The following is a 22,724-nucleotide window of genomic DNA, read 5'->3' on the forward strand; positions in this document are numbered from 1 at the left end:
ATTATACCTGAAAATTCGACTCGGATTTGATTCTCTCTTTTTTCTGGGGGGAGGAAGAGCTGCCACAGCAATTCAATAGTGGGGGTGTCCATCCCTCCCAGCAATTCTCAAAGTACAGTTCACAAATCCCAAGAAATCTACGAGATCAAACCACTTTCATAATGATACCAAGATACTGCCTTTTTCACTGCTGACATGTGCACTGACAATGTAAAAGCAACAGCAGGTAAAAGCGGTGATACCGTAGCACCAATCAAGGCAGTGGCCCCAAACTGCACTAGGAGTCACTGTATTCTTCACTGACAAGGACTTGAAGTTAAGGCAATGGCAGTTTCACTTAGGAGTGTTCTTAATGAAGGAGTAAAACATATTAATTTTTATTAAATCTCAACCCTGAGTACATATTCTGTCTTATAAAATAGGAAGCACTTGTACTGCATCAATGGATGTTTTAAGGAAAAACACTTAGCAGTTGTTTTTAGATTTGAGTAGAACTAGTCCCTTTTTCCAGGGAACACCTTTCTTACTTGACTGACAGACAAGCAATGGTTATTCCAACTTGGGTACCTGGCAGACACATCCTCAAAAATGAATGAAATGAAGCTGTCGCTTTAAAGAACACAACTGACACAAGGACACAGCATGGGTTTAAGAATTTTTGCATATATTTTAGCCAAAGTAATATATTCCAACAGACTAAAGGCAGAAGTGTAAGAATCTAGCTTTTAGTAAGCCAGACATTAAAGAAATTTTTAAAATGTAAAACAATGTCATTCTAATTTTTGTTTTGAAAAACTTCTATTTCTTCATTTAAAAGTATGCTATTTGGGGCTTCCCTGGTGGCACAGTGGTTAAGAATCCGCCTGCCACTGCAGGAGACACGGGTTCGAGCCCTTGTCTGGGAAGATCCCACATGCCATGGAGCAACTAAGCCCGTGTGCCACAACTACTGAGCCTGCGCTCTAGAACCCCCGAGCCACAACTAATGAAGCCTGCGTGCCTAGAGCTCGTGCTCCGCTACAAGAGAAGTCACCGCAGTGAGAAGCCCGCGCACCGCAATGAAGAGTAGCCCCCGCTCGCTGCAACTAGAGAAAGCCCGTGCACAGCAACAAAGATCCAATGCAGCCAAAAAGAAATTTAAATAAATAAATCAATTTATTTTTTTAAAGTATGCTATTTATGTCAACATGGAATGGGTTTACTATTTATTCTTTTAAATGAATTAATTTTTCTCAATTTTAATTTCTAATACAGTAACTATAATAGATATAAACCAAATCAAAAGCTCTCTGATCTCAATAATCTTTAAGAGTCTAGGGCTTCCCTGGTGGCGCAGTGGTTGAGAGTCCACCTGCTGATGCAGGGGACACGGGTTCATGCCCCGGTCCGGGAAGATCCCACATGCCGTGGAGCAGCTGGGCCCCTGAGCCATGGCCTCTGAGCCTGCGTGTCCGGGGCCTGTGCTCCGTAACGGGAGAGGCCACAACAGTGAGAGGCCCGCGTACCGCAAAAAAAAAAAAAAAAAAAAGAATAACTGATAATGTCCTTCAGGCTCTGCCACTAGACCCTGGTATAAAATCCTGGCACTGGAGAGCAGTGAAGTATCAGTATTTCATATGTCCAGTTTTTAACTACTGTACTCCAAAGAGAATCACAAATCAAACGATTGCATGCCAATTTATAGAACATTAATTTACATGCATGAGTCAAATTCATGTTTTAAAACAAAACCCAAGCAATATTTTCAAGTAGACCAGGAGTCAAATCTCAACTAAAATAAAACACAAATCCAAAAGAGTGAAAATGAAATGTGTCATATATAAAAAACTAATTCACAGTATTTCAAAACTGACAATGTCACAGTCAAGAAAAATGTTCACAGCATCACCTTTACAAATCTCTAATTTCTGTGAAAATGCAACTAATATATTATTTAAAAGTTCTACACATGTGAATCTAAGACAAAATTTTTCATCACTGCAAATGTCCTTTTCAATATAGCAAAGAGTTACAATCAAAATAGAATTACCTACTATTAAACACTAGGCACTCAGAATATAGGGGTTTAAGTACAACAGCCTCCAGGTATTTGTGGCTTTATGAAAAATTTTTAATATTCATTAGCAATATTATTAAAGTTTAAAATTACCTTCTCTGTCTTTTCTACATTCTTGAAAACTTTTTAAGAAACATATTAATGATTAACTTTAACAAGCTTTAGTTTTGACTTTCAACATGCACTCCCCCCCACCCCCCGCCAACCCACCCCCGTCCACGCCATGCGGCATGTAGGATTTTAGTCCCCCGACCAGGGATGGAACCCGTGCGCTCTGGAATGGAAGCATGGAGTCTTAACCACTGGACCACCAGGAAAGTCCCTCAATATGCACTCAAATTTAATCCAAGAAGGGGAGAAACATAAGCTGCTTTTTACACTTTTTCTAGTTTTTTCCCCCAAATAATCAACGTCTTTTTCTAGTAATCCAGTTCATCAAATCTTTAGTTATATATTTTTTTATTTGCAATGTTGTCTGCTACTTGGGTTTGCTGTTTAAGACAAATTATTTTTCAAAAGAGTAAAGCAACATCTATGCTTTAAAACACACACACACACATTCACTCTCTCTCACAATCACACAAACACCCACACACGTCCCTAACAAGGTACAAGAACAAACCTTTTAAGCCAATATTCGTATTTTGCTCAGCACTTTTCTCCTTAATTCCTTAAATTCCGCCAACACAAAAATTTTGCGAACTTAAGTATTTGGAAGACAAAAAGGGAGAAGCTACATATGCAAAAAGTTTGTTAAACAAAACATAAAGCAAATGTATCAGTATAATTTCTTTACTGTTTCTCACTTTTAAAAGCACATTAATTACCCTGAGAATAAATTACAGAATAAACTATAAGTTTTCAGAAAAGGGAGCCAGTAAGCTCACTTCCACATTACTCATCTACAAAAGGTATACTAAATAGATCTTATAAGAGGACTCAATGGCCAAAATAAAGTCAGTACTAATTTAACTATCTAATTTAAAATAGTTATATTTATAGTTAAAGCTAATTTTTTAATTTATTTATTTATGGCTGCGTTGGGTCTTCGTTGCTGCGCGTGGGCTTTCTCTAGTTGTGGAGAGCGGGGGCTACTCTTCGTTGTGGTGTGCGGGCTTCTCATTGCGGTGGCTTCTCTTGTTGTGGAGCACGGGCTCTGGAGCGCAGGCTCAGTAGTTGTGGCGCACGGGCTTAGTTGCTCCGCGTCACGTGGGACCTTCCCAGACCAGGGATCAAACACGTGTCCCCTGCATTGGCAGGCGGATTCTTAACCACTGTGCCACCAGGGAAGTAGGGAAGTCCCTAAAGCTCATTTTACTTTCAAGTGACGAATCCCCATTTATCACCTAAAACGAGACTGTGCCCCTCCCCCAAACCTTCTCATATACAGCTCCTAGTTAGAAGTAAATTCTAGATAAGCCTATACACATACACACAGAAGTAAGTTTGCACCCAAGCCCATTCAATGGAGAAAGAAGTCTCTTCAACAAATGGTACCTGGGCAACTGGATATACACATTCCAAAAAACTTAAGCTGGACTCCAATCTTACACCATAAACATAAATTAACGCAAAATGGATCAACAACCTAAATATAAGAATTAAACCCATAAAACTCATAGAAGAAAACGTGGGGGGCGGGGGGGCAGGGTAGAGACTCAGGACCTTGATTCTGGCAACAGATTCTGAGATTATAAAAACAAAAGCATGTTCCAGAAAGGAAAAATAACAACTGGACTTTATCAAAATTTAAAACTTTTCTGCAACAAAGGAAATTATCAAAAAAGTGGAAGACAACATACAGAAGAGAAAATATTAACAAACCTCATATGTGATAAGGGTCTGATACCTAGAATATATAACAAACACAACCACCAAAAGACAATCCAGTTAAAAACTGGGTAAAGGGGGCTTCCCTGGTGGCGGAGTGGTTGAGAGTCCGCCTGCCGATGCAGGGAAAACCAGTTCGTGCCCCGGTCTGGGAAGATCCCAAATGCCGCGGAGTGGCTGGGCCTGTGAGCCATGGCCACTGAACCTGTGCATCCGGAGCCTGTGCTCTGCAACGGGAGAGGCCACAACAGTGAGAAGCCCGCGTACCGCAAAAAAAAAAAAAAAAAAAAGAAAGAAACTGGGTAAAGGACTTGAAGAGACATTTCTCCCAAGAGGTACAAGTGATCAACACGCACATGACAAGATGCTCTACATCATTAATCATTAAGAGACTGCAAACAAAAACCACAATGAGGTATCACTTCACACCCACAAAGATATCTATAAGTTAAAAAAAAAAAAAAAAGAAAAAGGAAACCAACAAGTGTTGGTAAATGTGTAGAGAAAACCCTCACACATTGCTGGAAGGAATACCAAATGGCACAGCCTCTGGGGAAAAGTTTGTGGTTCCTCAAAAAAGTAAACACAGAATCACAACATGACCCCAGCAGTTCCACTCTTAGGTATATAACCCAAAGAAGCGAAAACTGGTACTCAAATACATATACACATGTTCATAGCAGCACTATTCGTAACAGCCAAAAGGTGGAAACAACCCAAATATACATCAATGGATGAACGGATAAACTGTGGCATATACAAATAATGGAATATTATTCAGTAATAAAAGAAATAAAGTACTGATTCATGCCACAATGGGATGACTCTTGGAAACATTCAGCAACGTGAAAGCAGCCAGACACAAATGGTCGCATATTTTATGATTCTACTATATAAAGCATCCAGGATAGGTAGATCCAGAGAGACAAAATGCAGACGGGTGGCAGCCGTGGGTTGGGCGGCATCAGGGGAGGGGTGGGAGCACCTGCTTAATGCATACAGGATTTCTCTTGAGGATGATGAGGCGTTTTGGAACTAGAAAGAACTGGTGGCTGCACAACACTCTGAATGTACCAACTGCCACCGTTCACCTTAAAATGGTTACTTTAATGTCTTGTGATGTTCACCTCAATTTTTTTAAAGTTTGCACAGATATCTCATTTGTTAGTCACATATCTCTACCTCAGCCAGGAATGCTTTCCCCAGCTCGGTGGTCTCCTCTCAACACCTTCGGAGACCCTGGCGCATAGTGTGGATGCAGCTGGAGAAAAAAACTCAGTCAAAAAGACCTATGAAAAGAAATAGTAAGAATGTACATTTACACAAGATTGAAATTTTATGCCAGGGAAAAAAGAACACTAGAGAAAAGTATACACTAAAACTTCCTTAATAAAATTCAAAAACGAAGAAGCCTCTGTGAGCGCAGGCAGTGACAACTGTTCAAGCCTGCATTACCAGCAAAACATTAGAAACTGCAGGCAGCAAAGGACTTCCTCCTAAGGTTTCAACTTCAAACCACAAGGCAGAACCGCACAGAAATTTCTCTGAAACACCTACCCATATCTCATATTTGAGACATTGCAGGCAGTCTATTACTTTTTGTAAGGGCTGATCTTTTTTTTTTTTTTTTTAATAAATTTATTTATTTTATTTTTGGCTGTGTTGGGTCTTCGTTTCTGTGCGAGGGCTTTCTCTAGTTGCGGGGAGCGGGGGCCACTCTTCATCGCGGTGCGCAGGCCTCTCACTGTCGCGGCCTCTCTTGTTGTGGAGCACAGGCTCCAGATGCACAGGCTTCAGTAGTTGTGGCTCACGGGCTTAGTTGCTCCGCGGCATGTGGGATCTTCCTAGACCAGGGCTCGAACCTGTGTCCCCTGCATTAGCAGGCAGATTCTCAACCACTGTGCCACCAGGGAAGCCCTAAGGGCTGATCTTTGAGGCAAACAAAACATTACTGGCACTGTTCAGAATGTTAAGAACAATGAAGTCTTTCTTCTCATTTACTTACTATGTAACTTACTGAGCACCAAAGTGTACAAGATGCTACATACTAATACAACAGAGGGGAACAGTGTTTCTTGCCTTTAGAGTGAATATTTTAAGAAGAACAAAATAGAATAATAGTACATTAGTTTCCAAGAGGTGAAAATACCTCTATATTATGCATAGTATTATATAAATATATCTATATCTTTATACTACAGTAGTGATTTGAGGACACATCACTTCACTTACACCTTTCCATAGTGGAGCCAAGCTAACTGGCTGAAAAATTCACCTAAGAAAACTTTTTTTCAAGAAAGCCAACTCAAGTATGCACAATAGAAACAAATTTTTGAAAGGATTCAAACTGTCTTTCCTTAAAAGCACTCTGACTAAATGATTCATAACCGAAAAACTAACGAATGTACAGTATGAAAAGCAAGGCTGTTACACCCCCTTTGACTGGAGAGGAATGTTACTGACATTTAGCAGGTGTGTGGATCAGGCATCATGCCTTGAGTTTTCCCATCTATTACCATTTAATATCCTGTAATCCTATTATGCCTATTGTAAAGTCTACCATGTACACTGAAGTAGGTACATCAGGAAGTTAACTGAAGGTATTCATCAGTAATAATTACTTAGTGGTGGTTTCACTCAAGCAAGACTTTCATGAATCCCAACTGTATCCTCTCCAAAAGGGCAGCTCTCAAGATCCCTAGTATACTGATTTAATAATCAGGTAGCCTAGGTCTTCATCCAAGTCGATGATAAAAGTATTTAACAAAATAGTTTCAAAGTATTTCACCTCACCACTAACAAGCTCTTTGGAAGTTAGTACTTAATTCATTAATTACTAATTTTGGAGAACAGGTGTTCTATTATATAAACCACATCTAGCTCTTCAACAAAGTGTCATGAGAGAAGATCATATGCCTTGTTGAAATCAAGACCTCCTATGGCTAAAGTAGCCTACTGGTCCCACTGTAAACATTCTATACCATGCTACCCACATGAAGCAACCAAGAACCAGAAATGTCAATGCAGAAGTTAAGTTCACACACCATCTCAATGGCTGAGCTAAGACAAGAAACCAGTTCTTCTCACAAACCCTATTTTTTTAAATGAATTCATGCATTATTTAATGGCATCATCTTTCCCTACTTCCTCAAGCCTTAAAAAAACTACGAAACTATCTTGATTCTTATCTCATACCTCATCAGCAAATCCAGTCAGCTCCACCTTCAGAATAAACCTGCAATCTGACAATTCTCACCTCCTCCACCAAGACCACCTGCCCACTCCACCATCACAACCCGCCCAGACCAGACTGCAGCAGCCTCCTCCCTGGTCTCCATACTTTCACTCCTGCCACTCTACAGTCCATTCCCCATGAAGTGGCCAGAGGGACATTGTTGGGTTTTCTTTTTTTCAGTTTTTTTTTTTTTTTTTTTTTTTTGCGGTAGGCGGGCCTCTCACTGTTGTGGCCTCTCCCCTTGCAGAGCACAGGCTCCGGACGCGCAGGCTCAGCAGCCATGGCTCACGGGCCTAGCCGCTCTGCGGCATGTGGGATCTTCCCAGACCGGGGCACGAACCCGTGTCCCCTGCATCGGCAGGCGGACTCTCAACCACTGCGCCACCAGGGAAGCCCTCTTTTTTTCAGTTTTGAAACAACAAAATTACACTAAAGTGCAGTACAAAGGAATGTTTGTTTTCCCCAAACCACCTGAGAGTTAGCTGCCAACATGATGTTCCATCATCTTCAAATGCTAAAAACAAGGATGGTCTAGATAACTACAAGAAAATGATCAAGATCAGAAAATTGAGACTGATAGATTACCAGGCTTAATCCTCACACTCCACCTGGGCCACCCCCTACACATGGTGGAGACGACGGGCCGGCTCCCCAAGCGGTCTGCTCCCCCCTTAGCACACTCACGTAACTGACTGAGCTGCAGCATCCCACACCAGGCCACCAGGTCAAAGAGATCCTCTCTTCGCCCTGCTTGGGCTCTGACTCTTCCAGGCCCTCACAACACGGACACTCTGTCCCAGGCCACCCTTCTCGTCCCACCTGGGCCCAAATAAGCTGCTCGGGGCCAACAGCTCCCCACACCCCCTCCTCACACTGTGAGTACCCACCTTGTTATGCATCACCTAATGGCTTTAGGACAAAATTGTCGAGGAGGAAGGGGAAAAGATCTGTCACTTTTAAATGGACTTAGGTTATTTCAATCCTTTGCTCAAAATCTTCCAAGAGCCTTTTAATCCTTCTCAGAATAAAATCCAAACTCAACTCCGTGGTCTACTAGGTCCTATAAATCTGTCCCCTACCTCCCTACATCACTTGGTCTCATATATGCATGCTGGCCTTTATTCTGTTTTCAAGTACACTAAACCTTTTCTTACCTCAGGATCTCTGCACTGTATGTCCTCCTTGAGAGCGCCTCCACTCCCCAAATCTTCAAGGTCTTGGTTCACACCTCATTTCTAGAGGCTTTCTCCCAGTTCCCTCCTCATCCACCATCCCCACGCTCCCTACCTATCTATCCCCTTGCCTTTATTTTCTCTACAGCACTTATGACTGGTATGATCTATCTATTTATTTATAACCCACAAGGACAGAACAATTTCTGTTTATTGTGTATCCCCATACCTAGAACAATACCTGAACATCTGCATGATGCCTGAATTCTTCAAGAACAGGTCTTGGTGACACAACGTAATCAATCATAATGCCATCTTACATCTACACGTTATATGGGAAGATGCCAGAAATGGCTGTGTAATTTTAAGATATTTATGTTGACACTGCATGATGCTTTGAAGTATACTAATTATTTGCAGTAATAATGAGCAGTATCTATGTTGTTTATTTTCTCTTTTTCACAAACGAGGCACAGAAAAGTGCAATGATCTGCCCAACACTGAAGAGTCAATAACTGACAAGATCACGACTAGACTCTGGGACCTCTGAGTTTACTATTACTTGCACCAGGCAAGCCCCTCTGTGTGCACACCCTCAGAATCCCCAACATCCTTTACTTTCACCTTCCAGAATTACTGGAATATTTCAAAAGAACAGCTAGAGGTGCAGAAATACTATAATTTTCAACCCTACCTACAAATGTGTGTCTTACTAAAAGCATAATACATGCACTGACTACAGGTCTATTGCACAACAGCTTCATTTTTATGAAGAGTTGATAATGGGATTTTTTAGCACCATATCTTAGGACTCAGGAAACTACAGCCCACCGCCTGCTTTTCTTACATGTAAGCTAAAAATCGTTTTTATATTTTTAAATGGTTGCGGGAGGAAAAAAAAATCAAAAGAATAATATTTCATGACACCTGAAAATTATACGTAATTCAAAGTTCAGTGTCCATAAATAAAGTCTGATTTAAACACCACCACACTCATTCATTTGTTTACTGTCCATGGCTGCTTTTGCACTACAATCACAGGGTTACTAAGTAGTTGCAACAGAGATGTGGCCAGAAAAGCCAAAAGTACTATCTGGTACTTCACAGAAAAAGTTTGTCAACCACTGCCACACTCTCTTGATTTTTCATCCCTCCCCAGCATCCTGACCTTCAAGAAATGTTCCTTTTCCCTGCCAAATCCAGGTAAAGTTTTTCCCATAGCACCTGATTCTTCTCCCATCTCTCTGCATTCATTCTGATATGTATAATTGTCTGTTATACATCTGACTCCCCAACTAGATTTCAAAATGCTAGGGGAAGAGGCCCACATCTGCTTGTCCATTATTGTATCCCCGGTGTCTAGCAATGCCCATTTATACTAGGTGCCCAATACTTGCTGAATGAATGGAAGACAGAGGCACTAAATTTGAATGAGCGAATTTAAGGAACTCTCAAACATACAAGTTTCTTCTAGAAGGTATCAGAAATACAGACTGTCAGACTTTCCAAAGGAGCCACACAAATGACTCTATCTACCCCTGGCTCATTCCAGTCATAAACCACAACATCATACAAAATGGATTGGGATCATATAGGGGATTGGGTGTGAGGAGTGGGGAGCTTTAAATTAACCTGCAGTCCAGCAGTAAAAGGTATTAAGAGCAACAACAACAAAGGATGACACAGGGCCCCAGGCTCAGATAGGAGCCGACATGATACTGATCACAGAACGGGCTGCTTCCCAGTTTCAACCACCCCCTCCAAAATTTTCTTTACTCCCACACTGCCTGAATCTTTACATATTTCACCATGACATACTGCCTATTAGTCATCTAATTTATTCACTCACCTTACAAGAAATTTCTTCATAAAATACAAATAGATTTGAAAAGCTAAAAAAATAACAAAACTTCAGGCATTAACAAAAAAAACCCAAAACTAGATTTTCCTAGTTTGAACAGAAAAGACGTTAATCAATGGACGAAAACAGTATCTCTACAGATTTACATTTTAAATTCTTAGTAACCACAAATAACAATAAGAAATGCACAATAAATGTAGTTTAAGGCAAATGGATATTACACAATTCCTTTGGATTATACTTCACATGATATTACACAATAAATTTCAGATGTGTCAAAAAGTTAAATATAAAGAATAATCCATAAAAACAAAACCTTTTTTTAAAATACATCTTTATTGGAGTATAATTGCTTCACAATACTTTGTTAGTTTCCGTTGCACAACAAAGAGAATCAGCCATATGCATACACATGTTCCCATATCCCCCCGCTTTTGAGCCTCCCTCCCACCCTCCCTATCCCACCCCTCTAGGTCATCACAAAGCACCCAGCTGATCTCCCCGTGCTGTGCTGCTGCTTCCCACCAGCCAACTATTTTACATTCGGTCGTGTATATATGTCGATGTTACTCTCACTTTGCCCCAGCTTCACCCTCCCACCCATGTCAAGTCCATTCTCTATGTCTGAGTCTTTATTCCTGTCCTGTCCCTAGGTTCTTCAGAACCTTTTTTTTTTTTTTTAGATTCCATATATATGCATTAGCATACAGTATTTGTTTTTCTCTTTCTGACTTCACTCTGTACGTCAGACTCTAGGTCCATCCACCTCACAACAAATAACTCAATTTCATTTCTTTTTATGGCTGAGTAATATTCCATCGTATATATGTGCCACATCTTCTTTATCCATTTATCTGTCGATGGACACCTAGGTTGCTTCTATGTCCTGGCTATTGTAAACAGTGCTGCAGTGAACACTGTGCTACATGTCTCTTTCTGAATTATGGTTTTCTCGGGGTATATGCCCATTAGTGGGATTGCTGAGTCTTATGGTAGTTCTATTTTTAGTTTTTTAAGGAACCTCCATACTGTTTCTCCATAGTTGTATCAATTTACATTCCCACCAACAGTGCAGGAGGGTTCCCTTTCACCACACCCTTTCCTATTTATTGTTTACTTGCACCAGGCAAGTTCACCACACCTATTTATTGTTTCTAGATTTTTTGATGATGGCCATTCTGAACAGCATGAGGTGATACCTCATTGTAGTTTTGATTTGCATTTCTCTAATAATTAGTGATGTTGAGCATCTTTTCATGTGCCTCTTGGCCATCTGTATGTCTTGGTGAAATGTCTATTTAGGTCTTCTGCCCATTTTTTAACTGGATTGTTTGTTTTGATATTGAGCTCCATATATTTTTGTATATTTTGGAGATGAATCCTTTGTCTGTTGTTTCATTTGCAAATATTTTCTCCCATTCTGAGGGTTGTCTTTTTGTCTTGTTTACAGTTTCCTTTGCTGTGTAAAAGATTTTAAGTTTAATTAAGTCCCATTTGTTTATTTTTGTTTTTATTTCCATTACTCTAGGAGGTGGGTCACAAAAGATCTTGCTGTGGTTTATGTCAAAGAATGTTTTTCCTATGGTTTTCCTCTAAGAGTTTTATAGTATCTGGTCTTACATTTAAGTCTTTAATCCATTTGGAGTTTATTTTTGTGTATGGTATTGGGTAGTGTTCTAATTTCATTCTCTTACATGTAGCTGTCCAGTTTTCCCAGCACCATTTATTAAAGAGGCTGTCTTTTCTCCATTGTATGTTCTTGCCTCCTTTGTTGTAAATTAGGTGGCCATATGTGTGTGGGTTTATCTCTGGGCATTCTATCCTGTACCACTGATCTATCTTTCTGTTTCGGTGCCAGTACCATACTGTCTTGATTACTGTAGCTTTATGGTATAGTTTGAAGTCGGGGAGCTTGATTCCTCCAACTCCGTTTTTCTTTCTCAAGATTGCTTTGGCTATTCGGGGTCTTTTGTGTTTCCATACGAATTGTAAAATTTTTTGTTCTAATTCTGTGAAGAATGCCATTGGTAGTTTGATAAGGATTGCACTGAATCTATAGATTGCTTTGGGTAGTATAGTCATTTTCACAATATTGATTCTTCCAATCCAAGAAAACAAAAACTCGATCCAGAAAGCATACTCTAGCTTTGCAGAGAAAAATTCATTACTACAGAACGAACAGAAGAAAGTTAAATAAGTTCTGACATGTAAAACTGAAGCCTTTAAATTTAGAGTTCATTCATTCAACAACTATTTATTAAAATGCACACAATATTCTAAGCACTGAGGAAGGCCCTGAATTTTCAGAATGTTTGAATAGAGCACACAAGGCCCCTGATCTCACAGGGCTTATGTAGAGCTTAAGTCTAGTAGGGAGGTGGGCAAAAAGTACACAAGGCAATGGAAACTTCCTGTAAGCACTAAAGAGGAAAAGACACACTGCTCCAAGAGAACAAAACCGAGAAGGCACCGTAGATCGGATGGTCGTGAAAAAATTCTGAGGCACAACATCAAAGCCGATGGCTTAAGGAAGAACAAGAAACCAGCCAGATGAAGAGTAGGGAAAACACCAGCACAAGGCCACAGGCAGCCAAGAGCCCAGAGCCACCATGAATGAGAAAATGAAACAAAGGCAAGTGATGAAAGATGGTATTTTAAAGTACTAAGAAGCACACATATTCCTACACAATACACCATTACATGGGAAAAGTACATTCTTCACAGCCACCTACGTTTATTCACCTAACAAAACTAAATCAAACATGAAGCCAAAAGTTGCCAGGGAGGAGGAAGGGCAAGTACATGCATACAATCAACAGAACTGTACATTAGTTTGCTCTTTTTAAAGACAATCTAAATGTAAGCTTTTATGTACAGAATGGATAAACAAGGACCTACTTATAACACAGAGAATTACATTCAACATCCTATGATAAACTGTAAAGGAAAAGAATATTTTAAAAAGCATGTACAGGGCTTCCCTGGTGGTGCAGTGGTTAAGAATCCGCCTGCCAATGCAGGGGACATGGGTTTGAGCCCTGGTCTGGGAAGATCCCACATGCCGTGGAGCAACTAAGCCCATGTGCCACAACTACTGAGCCTGTGTTCCAGAGCCCGTGAGCCACAACTACTGCGCCTGCGAGCCACGACTGCTGAAGCCTGGGCGCCTAGAGCCCATGCACTGCAACAAGAGATGCTACTGCAATGAGAAGCCCACACACAGCAACAAAGACCCAACACAGCCAAAAATAAATAAATAAATATAAATAAATTTTAAATAAACAAATAAAAAGGATGTATACATATATAACTGAATCACTTTGCTGGACAGAAGAAATTAACACAACATTGTACATCAACTAAACTGCAATTTTATTTTTGTAAAGATTAAAAAAAAAGTCTATTGAATTTTTAAAGACTTCTTAAAGTCTTTTATTGAATTTTTGTTACAATATTGCTGTTTCTTTTTTTTTTAATGTTTTTTGGGGTTTTTTTTTTCGCCATGACGCAGGTAGGATCCCAGCTCCCGGACCAGGGATTGAACTCACAACCCCCTGCCCTGCCCCCCCTCCCCCACATTGGAAGGCGAAGTCTTAACCACTGGACTGCCAGGGAAGTCCCAAACTTCAATTAAAAAAGAAAAACCTGATAAAAATAAAGACAATCTAAAATTAAATAATAGAAACTATAGCATTGCTCTTACCTTTAGACTCAATAGACTCCTATTTACCAAAAATTAACTTTTCCTCCTCTCAGAACTAACTGCACAAAAGTTATCTGCCGAAGGGACGTTTATAAAATAAAAAATAAGAAACCACCAAAAAGCCTACAAATATGTAACTATATAAATTGTGATGCATTAAGTTTACATCAGAAAGATGAGTATAGATTAAATAATGCCCAAAATGTTTACTTTATCAAGTATTAAATAATGACATTTAGTTTGTATATATGGACAAAATGCAAAATGTATATATTGTTAAATTTTTTAACTTGAACTCACAAATAATTAACATTTTGTAATCACTAGCTGCTCCGCTCAGGATTATTTATGTTCAGTTGTGTCTATTTTAATTCAAAAGATACAGAAAGGAACAAAAAGTATTGTTAACAAAGATTCATTCCAGCTTTTCAGAATTAACAACTGCTAATATTACAAAAAATAGCTAAATTTACCCTTTAAAACAAACTCAAGTCCCAATCTCCCCTCCTACTTCCAAACAGCAGTAACTTTCTGGTGTAACCCTGCTAGTCCATTTTCATAAAGTTTTATAAGAGACAGAGAAACAGACAGAGAAGAGAATATACACATATCCATCAACAATATATAGTACTGAGTTGTTGGAAAACTTCACAAAGGTGCTACACTTTTGTGTCAGGTATCAAACTTTCTGATGCAATGTTGTGTATATAGTTGATAAAAATACCAATAGATCTACAGCATTTACACAGCATTACAATAATCATGGAAATATACCCCGTATCGATAAACACAGATTTTTCCCAATTTTTTCTATCACACAGTTCTACAGTTTGTTTTCTTAAAAAGTATAAACTTATTTTTATTAAGTTAAATAACATTACTTACTAACTAGATGATTATTAAACTTCCAATCAAGGCAAATAAAAATAATTCCCGCTCTTTCGCCTCCTCGCTTTCAAGATGACCAAGAAAAGAAGGAACAATGGTCGTGCCAAAAAGGGCCGCGGCCATGTGCAGCCTATTCGCTGTACCAACTGTACCCGTTCCGTGCCCAAGGATAAGGCCATTAAGAAGTTCGTCATTCGGAACATCGTAGAGGCCGCAGCCGTCCGGGACATTTCCGAAGCGAGTGTTTTCGACGCCTGTGTGCTTCCCAAGCTGTATGTCAAACTACATTACTGTGTGAGTTGTGCCGTTCACAGCAAGGTAGTCAGGAATCGTTCTCGGGAAGCCCAGAAGGACCAAACACCTCCACCCTGATTTAGACCTGCTGGTGCTGCCCCACAACCTCCACCAAAGCCCATGTAAGGAGCTAAGTCCTTAAAGACTAAAGAAATACTGTCCCCTGGAAAGACAATAAAGTGGAAATTATACTTTAAATAAATAAATAAATAATTCCCCAAATCACCACTGATTACTAGCTTCTACCAACTAATAAACCAAATAACTGCAGTAATGCTCAGTTTTTAAATACAACTATAAACTAATCATCTAACTATCAAAAATCAATCACGGGGCTTCCCTGGTGGCGCAGTGGTTGAGAGTGCGCAGTGGTTGAGAGTCCGCCTGCTGATGCAGGGGACACGGGTTCGTGCCCCGGTCCAGGAAGATCCCACGTGCCGCGAAGCGGCTGGGCCCGTGAGCCATGGCCGCTGAGCCTGCGCGTCCGGAGCCTGTGCTCCGCAATGGGAGAGGCCACAACAGTGAAAGGCCCGCGTACCAAAAAAAAAAAAAAAAAAAAAAAAAATCAATCACGGCTTTAAAATGAACAATGCATATCACATAAAAATAAAATCTATATTAATTTTTCAAATTAAAAAGCAAATATTGGACTTCCCTGGTGGTGCAGTGGTTAAAAATCCACCTGTTAATGCAGGGGACACGGCTCGATCCCTGGTCCGGGAAGATCCCAGATGCCACGGAGCAACTAACCCATGTGCCACAACTACTGAGCCTACGCTCTAGAGACCATGAGCCACAACTACTGAGCCCATGTGCCACAACTACTGAAGCCTGCGCACCTAGAGCCTGTGCTTCGCAACAAGAGAAGTCACCACAATGAGAAGCCTGCTCACCGCAACGAAGAGTAGCCCCCGCTCACCACAGCTAGAGAAAGCCGGCACGCAGCAACTAAGACCCAATGCAGCAATAAATAAATAAATAAATAAGCAAGCAAGCAAGTATATATTAAAGACATAAGCACAAAATGTTTATTTGTGGAAAAAAATTTAATGTACCTTGTTGATGATTTATACTATTTCTCCTGCAATTTTCTTAAAACTACATTCAGATATTGATTTGTTGCCATCTACTGGTTAAAATCATATTTCAATAATGTTATTTCACCTCAAATATTCACTACAGTCAAAAATATCTTAGCAGAGACTTCCCTGGTGGTCCAGTGGTTAAGAATCCGCCTTCCAGTGCAGGGGACGTAGGTTTGATCCCTGGTAGGGGAACTAAGATCCCACATGCTGCGGGGCAACTAAGCCCATGCATCGCAACTAGTGAGCCCGTGTGCCACAACTAGAGCCTGCACACCACAACTAGAGAAGCCCACGTGCCACAACAAAAGATCCTGCATGCCTCAACGAAAGATCCCACGTGCTGCAACTAAGACCCGATGCAGCCAAATAAATAAATTAAAAAATTTTTTTTAAATCTTAGCAGTGTTCTTTGCAAAATTTTATAAAACTACTGTGATGAATTCAGCTTTCGAGAAGTCTTTAAAGCTGTATCATGAGTTAATTGTATCTTGACTTCTAACAATATCCTCACATAAAATTTTCATTCATGTGTTAAGACTTTTAAAACTAAAATACAATGGTAATTTGTGATAACTATAAAAATCTTTAATTAAAATACTTTCGGAATTTTTTTTTCTTTACAATTCAAATGTTTATACACCCTTATTTTCTAGAATGTTGGAGCTAGAGAATTCAGGATATTTCCACCTTTTCACAGCTGAGTGTTAGAATAAGGATCCAAAAAAAAAAAAATCCATATACTACATTTGTTTATTTTGCACTTTAAGTTACTTTTACTCTACAGCAGTCCCTCCCCTCTCCTTCTTCCCTTTTTGTCTTTTTTATTATTTTTTTCTTCTTCACTTTTTTTTTACACAATTATTGTTAGAAGAAAAAGCCAGTTGTCCCACTGCACTGCTTTTTAAAACCATCCTTTTAGCTACCCAGATTTAAAAAGCATAACAAACAGATGTAACACATGGACTTATTTTTGGATCCCAATTCTAACAAATCAACTGTAAAATGACTAAGTAACTGTGGAAATGTGTATATAGATTGGGTTTTAGATGACAACAAAGAATTTTATTAATTCTGTTGGATATAATATGGCACTGTGATTATGCACAAGAAAATGTACAAATCTTGTAGACACTGCTATGAACTGAATTGTATCCCCTCTCCCCAGCCCAAAATTCATACACTGAAGTCTTTTTTTTTTTTTTTTTTGCTGTATGCGGGCCTCTCACTGTTGTGGCCTCTCCCGCCGCGGAGCACAGGCTCCGGATGTGCAGGCCCAGCGGCCATGGCTCACGGGCCCAGCCGCTCCACGGCATGTGGGATCCTCCCGGACCAGGGCACGAACCCGTGTCCCCAAGCATCGGCAGGCGGACTCTCAACCACTGCGCCACCAGGGAAGCCCCATACACTGAAGTCTTAAACCAACAATGTGATAGTATTTGGAGATGGGGCCTTTGTAAGTAATTAGGTTTAGATGTCATCATGAGGGTAGGGCCCTTATGATGGCATTAGTGCCCTTATAAAGATATATCAGAGAATTTACTCTCTCTCTCCAAGTGAGAACTCTGCCAGAAAGCTGTCTGCAAACCAGGAGGATGGCCCTCACAAGAACCCAACCTTGCTGGCACCGTGATCTCAGACTTCTAGCCTCTGGAACTGTGAGAAAATAAATTTCTGTTGTTCATGCCACCCAGTCTATGGTATTTTCTTATGGAAGCCCATGCTGAAACAGTCATGCATATGGAAGTATGTAGGAGTGAAATAATGTATCCGATATATGCTTTAAAACATATTCACAAAAAGGGAAAAAAACAGAAGAAATGGAGCAAAAAGAATATTTTTTTAATTTAGGTGACAGGTGCTTGGGATTTAATATGCTATTGGCTCAACTTCTAAGTTTCAAATTTCTCATAACTAAAAAAAAACTTTAAAAAAGAAGAAAATGCTTTTTCAATGTAATTCCTATAACTGAAACCTGAAAATGCTTTAAGATAAACACAGTACTAATCTGAAATTATTATGAGGCAAAAATAAAAGTTGACTTGAAACTTTACCTTTGAATAAATTTGGGGGAAACTGTTACAGGATTTTTAAAATAATCTGTCTCACCTAAGAGTCTCAAGTTAAAAGCACTGACCTTAACTGTTCATGTTCTAATTATGTAACTTGTCCAAATTATTTACCTGCTTAAATGTTAATTACAAAAGAGAAATCATCATTTTGGTACTCTTTTGTAAACAGAGGTTTTCATTATTGTTGAAATACTTTTAAATTACTAATTTTTTTGTTTAGAAGTTAACTTTCTTTAACTCTTCTTGATTATTATAATTTTCAAAATACGTATCATTCTCAGATTTCAAGTAGACAATATAGTATATCTGACTGCACCAACATTTACAGAATTAACACCAAGCAACAATGAGGGAGAACTGTCAACCAATCTAGTTCCTGATTTTAATGGGAATGGTAATATACATAACATTTACCATGATCAAGACTATCATTAAGACTGATTTTTTTTTTAATGATTTTAAGGAAAGGTCTTTCTATTCCTATTTTACAAAGGGTTTTCAACAAAGACACATTCAAACTTGCTCCTTTGATCCATTTTTGCATTAATTAGTCATGGAAATCCTGTTCTGACACAAAGACCAATAAGTATAATTTTATCTTTTATGTATAACTCTAAGTCATCGTTATAAATAATACCTAATGTTCTGTGCCCAAAAAACATTCCCTCAGGAATTTTAAATACAGGTACACAGGGCCATTTTTTCTTTTAGTAAAGATCCGAGGCTAGGTTTGGCGTTGCTAAAGGTCTGTTTCAATCACCTCCTTCATTCCACAAGCATTTACTGGTCATGTACTGTGATCTAGGTACTATGCACCAAGTATAGGAGAATATGATGAGATTAATAGACAGTTCTCATCTTCAAGAAGCTCACACCATCACATTGTGCTAAATACTGTTAACAAAATGCTGAAGGAAGAAATAACATCAAACTGAGATTTCCAGAAAAATTCAGTAATAACTGAGTCTTGAATGCTGAGTGAGACTGTTCATTCAAAGCAGGGCCCAAATAAAACATACACATTTAGAAAGAAGCAAAGCTAATTATGTTCAGATGGTATATTTTCAAGGACTTCTGTGGCCCCTGAGAATACTACTAAAATACTGTTTGCTTTCTTCCACTGACGGTGCAATAATAATGGTGGGTAAAAGCGCTGGTGCCTTAGCAGGAATCAAAGCAATGATCCCTACCTGTACCAGTCAGTGTATACTTCACCACTATCTTAAAAAAAGGGGGGGGGGTGCTTTTCACTTAAGAAGGTCTTTAATGAGGAAGTAAAATTTATTTTTACTAATCTCCACGCTATTACTTTTAAAATTCTGTGTAATAAAATGGACATAAAAACTACTGCTGCCCACCAAAATATGATACCTCTCTCAAGAAAAAGCACTCGGACAACTGTCTGAGTTGTGAGAGCTGAACGAGCCACTTTTTTCATGAAACATCATTTTTACTTGAAAGAACATATATACAAATTATGCTTACTCAGACTTGGGTATATAGCAGACATTTTCTTAAAAATGAGTGAAGAGAACCTATCAATTACAGAAAAACAGATGAAAGTATTTGTTGCTGATGATAAAATTTAAGGTTTTAAGAGAATATTAGAAATCTATAAAACTTATACCTGCCACCCTAAGTGTGACAAGTCTCAATAATTAAACACTTTCTGATAAGATGTTAACAAGTGTTAATTTTGGATACTGTATGTGTCAACATTTGGAAGATCTGCATAACTCGGTAAGCTAATATTTTCCATAATCATGTATGGAGGGAAAAGTCATTTAAATTGCAAGAAAATCAATAGATTTTAAAGCAACAGTTATGTTAAAGTCCATCAATATGGGTTCAGATTCCACAATACAACCTTTCTTCTACCAACCTTTCTTCTAACATTTACCAAGTTTTAGTGTAGTAATAAAAAATATCCACAATTATGTGAAAAGGCTATAAAAACACTGTTCTCCTAACAGTAAACTTATCCAAGGCCAGATTTCCTTCATATATACTTCAATGCAGCGGTCCCCAACCTTTTTGGCACCAGACACGGTGTCTTCATGGAAGACAATTTTTCCACGGACGGGGTGGGGGGAGGGGCATGGTTCAGACGGTAATGTGCGCGATGGTTCAGGAGGTAATACAAGCAATGGGGAGCGCGATGGGGAACAGCAGATGCAGCTTTGTTCACTCCCCCGCCGCTCACCTCCTGCTGTGCCGCCAGGTTCCTAAAAGGACAGGTAGTAGTCCTCGGCCCAGGGGTTGGGGACCCCTGCTTCAATGCAAACAGTACATCACAATAGACAGAACAAAGAAGTAAATATGTGAATCCAACTGTCTTCTATTAAGTCAGACATTTAAAGAGTCTCACAAAAAATGTAAAGCAATGCCATTTTCTCAGTAAATGTTTTGGAAAAGTTATTTTTCATTTAAAAAATATGTTATTTATGTGACCATGATGTGATCATTTTAAATAACAATAAATGTACTTACAAATAATTTTTAACTTCTTAAATTAAATTTCTAATAGAGTAAATATTGATAAATCTAATATAGTAAATATTGATAAGATATAACCCACATAAACAAAAGCTATTTGGGAGTCCTCCATGATTTTTAAGTGCATAAAGTGGTCCTGAGACAAAAATGCTTGAGAACTGCTGATACATAAGTTGAAGAAAAGAGTAATAAGAACATTTCAAATACAAGCTACAACATATAGAGAGCAGTTTTATTATCTTTCACTATGTATCCCCAGCCATCCCAGCCTACTCTACATTTCTCCACAATCTAATGTATAGCTACTAATCTATTATAAACTATGAAGAAAACAACCATGACAGTGTTTTTCCAGTGGCTTTCCTGTGATTAAAGGATATGAATTTTTATCAACAATTTTTAACAGCGCAGGGGGTTTCTACTGAGATACCCGTTGATCTTCTTTGAAATTCCAGATACTGTGATCCGCAAACAAACAAAGCACAACCACTGCCCTCCTTTAAAAGGGCATAACAGATATTTTCAGAACTCGTTATATTTTCAATACTAGTTTCCCAACCATAAAACAAATCAAACAAACAAAACACCTTGATGTTAGTTAAAACTTTCTGGGAGGTGTTATAAAATATTGAATAAACATTCACACTGTGAACAGTACAAAGACAGTTATGTCTAAAAGAACAAAGTTAAAACTGTACTATATAATCTTAATAGACTAAATACTAACACTTTACATACCAGTTTCCCACCAATGATGGAACTCCTTCTTAAAACGGAAGCTTCAAGTCTATCTTTTAAAACAAGATCCTTTAAGCACAGTAATTTACTTCTAATCTAAGTAAAGTTAAATAGTAAACGAAGCCTAACAAATGCCTTCTGCTTTAATTTCCCAAGAAATGTTAAACTGCCATTGAAAGGGATGCCCTGGAAGCTGGCACTGGCCATCTTTCTATTTTAATTAACAAGCTTACCAACTTCTACCTAACCTCATCCACTTTCCAAGACTGCAATTCCTCAAACTATCTCTTGGCCTAAAACTCATCAGGCAATCACAAGATTAGCCACGTCCTAATCAATCTCCTTCTAAATATCCAGAAAGGCTATCTGCATCCAAGACAAGAGACAGGAAAAACTACCCAGTCACCTTGACAACAAATGTCAGTTTTCATCATTCTCTCCATAGGATGAACCATGGACTTCTACAACCTCTGCCTGGTATTCAGTCTGAGACAGAGATGCTCATCCCTGCAATTAAACATACTAAAACTATTCCAACCTACGAAGGAATAACAGTCTTTTAAAAATGGGAAATGAGAGTCTTTGTTGAATGTAAAACATTTCCTACTCTCTGGCTTACTAGTGTTAAAATTACTTCACTGTGTCAGTCATAGAAGTCTATAGCACCAAACACAGACCTAAGAAAATTTACTCAAAAAGGCTGGACATTCTCAGATGACATTTTTTTGTAGATCAGATTTATTCTCACAAAACAGCCCTCCACTGGTAGGAAAATCAAAGAAATGAAAAAAAAGAAATATGTTAAAATCAGATAAGATAATATGTATTATAAGTACATACTTATATATCAGTTTTCAAAGCAATTCTGGGCCCTTTGCAGATTTTATCTATGCTATTTGAGAGAAGGGGTAAACATCAATTTGTTAGAGCCAACTCCATGCAGAAAAAAGGGGAAGGAGAGTTGTTAGAAAGTTACAGGGGACCTCACAGGGTCTCCAGTCACTGGGTGCAGGATGCAAATTCCAGGGAGGAAACTCCAGGTTTAGATTACACCCAGTGCCTATCTCTTGGCTAAGGCAAGATCCTCCCAGCTGCACTTCCACTAACACTCTCAATACTATACGATTTTTGCAAAATGAAATTAGGGTGCTCTTTTCAAAAGATGATGAAATGAATGATGAACAGCAAAGAAACAACACACGCCCATCAGGAAAGGTGAAGCTAACGGCATTTTGAAACACACTTGATTTTTATAACTGATATTCTGGAGATCCACAACCTTTGACATAATATAATA

At 38.9% G+C, this 22,724-nt stretch overlaps 2 protein-coding genes across 10 annotated transcripts in view; one reads left to right on the plus strand and one right to left on the minus strand.

The window, feature by feature from the left end:
- The window catches only part of SRPK2 (SRSF protein kinase 2), a 236,111-nt gene that overhangs the window by 179,630 nt on the left and 33,757 nt on the right, over positions 1–22,724 (minus strand). The window lies entirely within an intron of this gene.
- On the plus strand, positions 14,818–15,867 carry LOC308622644 (small ribosomal subunit protein eS26-like; the record flags this gene model as incomplete). Its single annotated transcript, XM_081244209.1, has 1 exon — positions 14,818–15,867. One exon carries the CDS (start codon positions 14,818–14,820, stop codon positions 15,115–15,117), a length of 300 nt encoding a protein of 99 aa, XP_081100335.1. The 3' UTR covers positions 15,118–15,867.

Source organism: Mesoplodon bidens (assembly GCF_964165515.1).
Source record: "Mesoplodon bidens genome assembly, chromosome: 9".
Taxonomy (NCBI): domain Eukaryota; kingdom Metazoa; phylum Chordata; class Mammalia; order Artiodactyla; family Ziphiidae; genus Mesoplodon; species Mesoplodon bidens.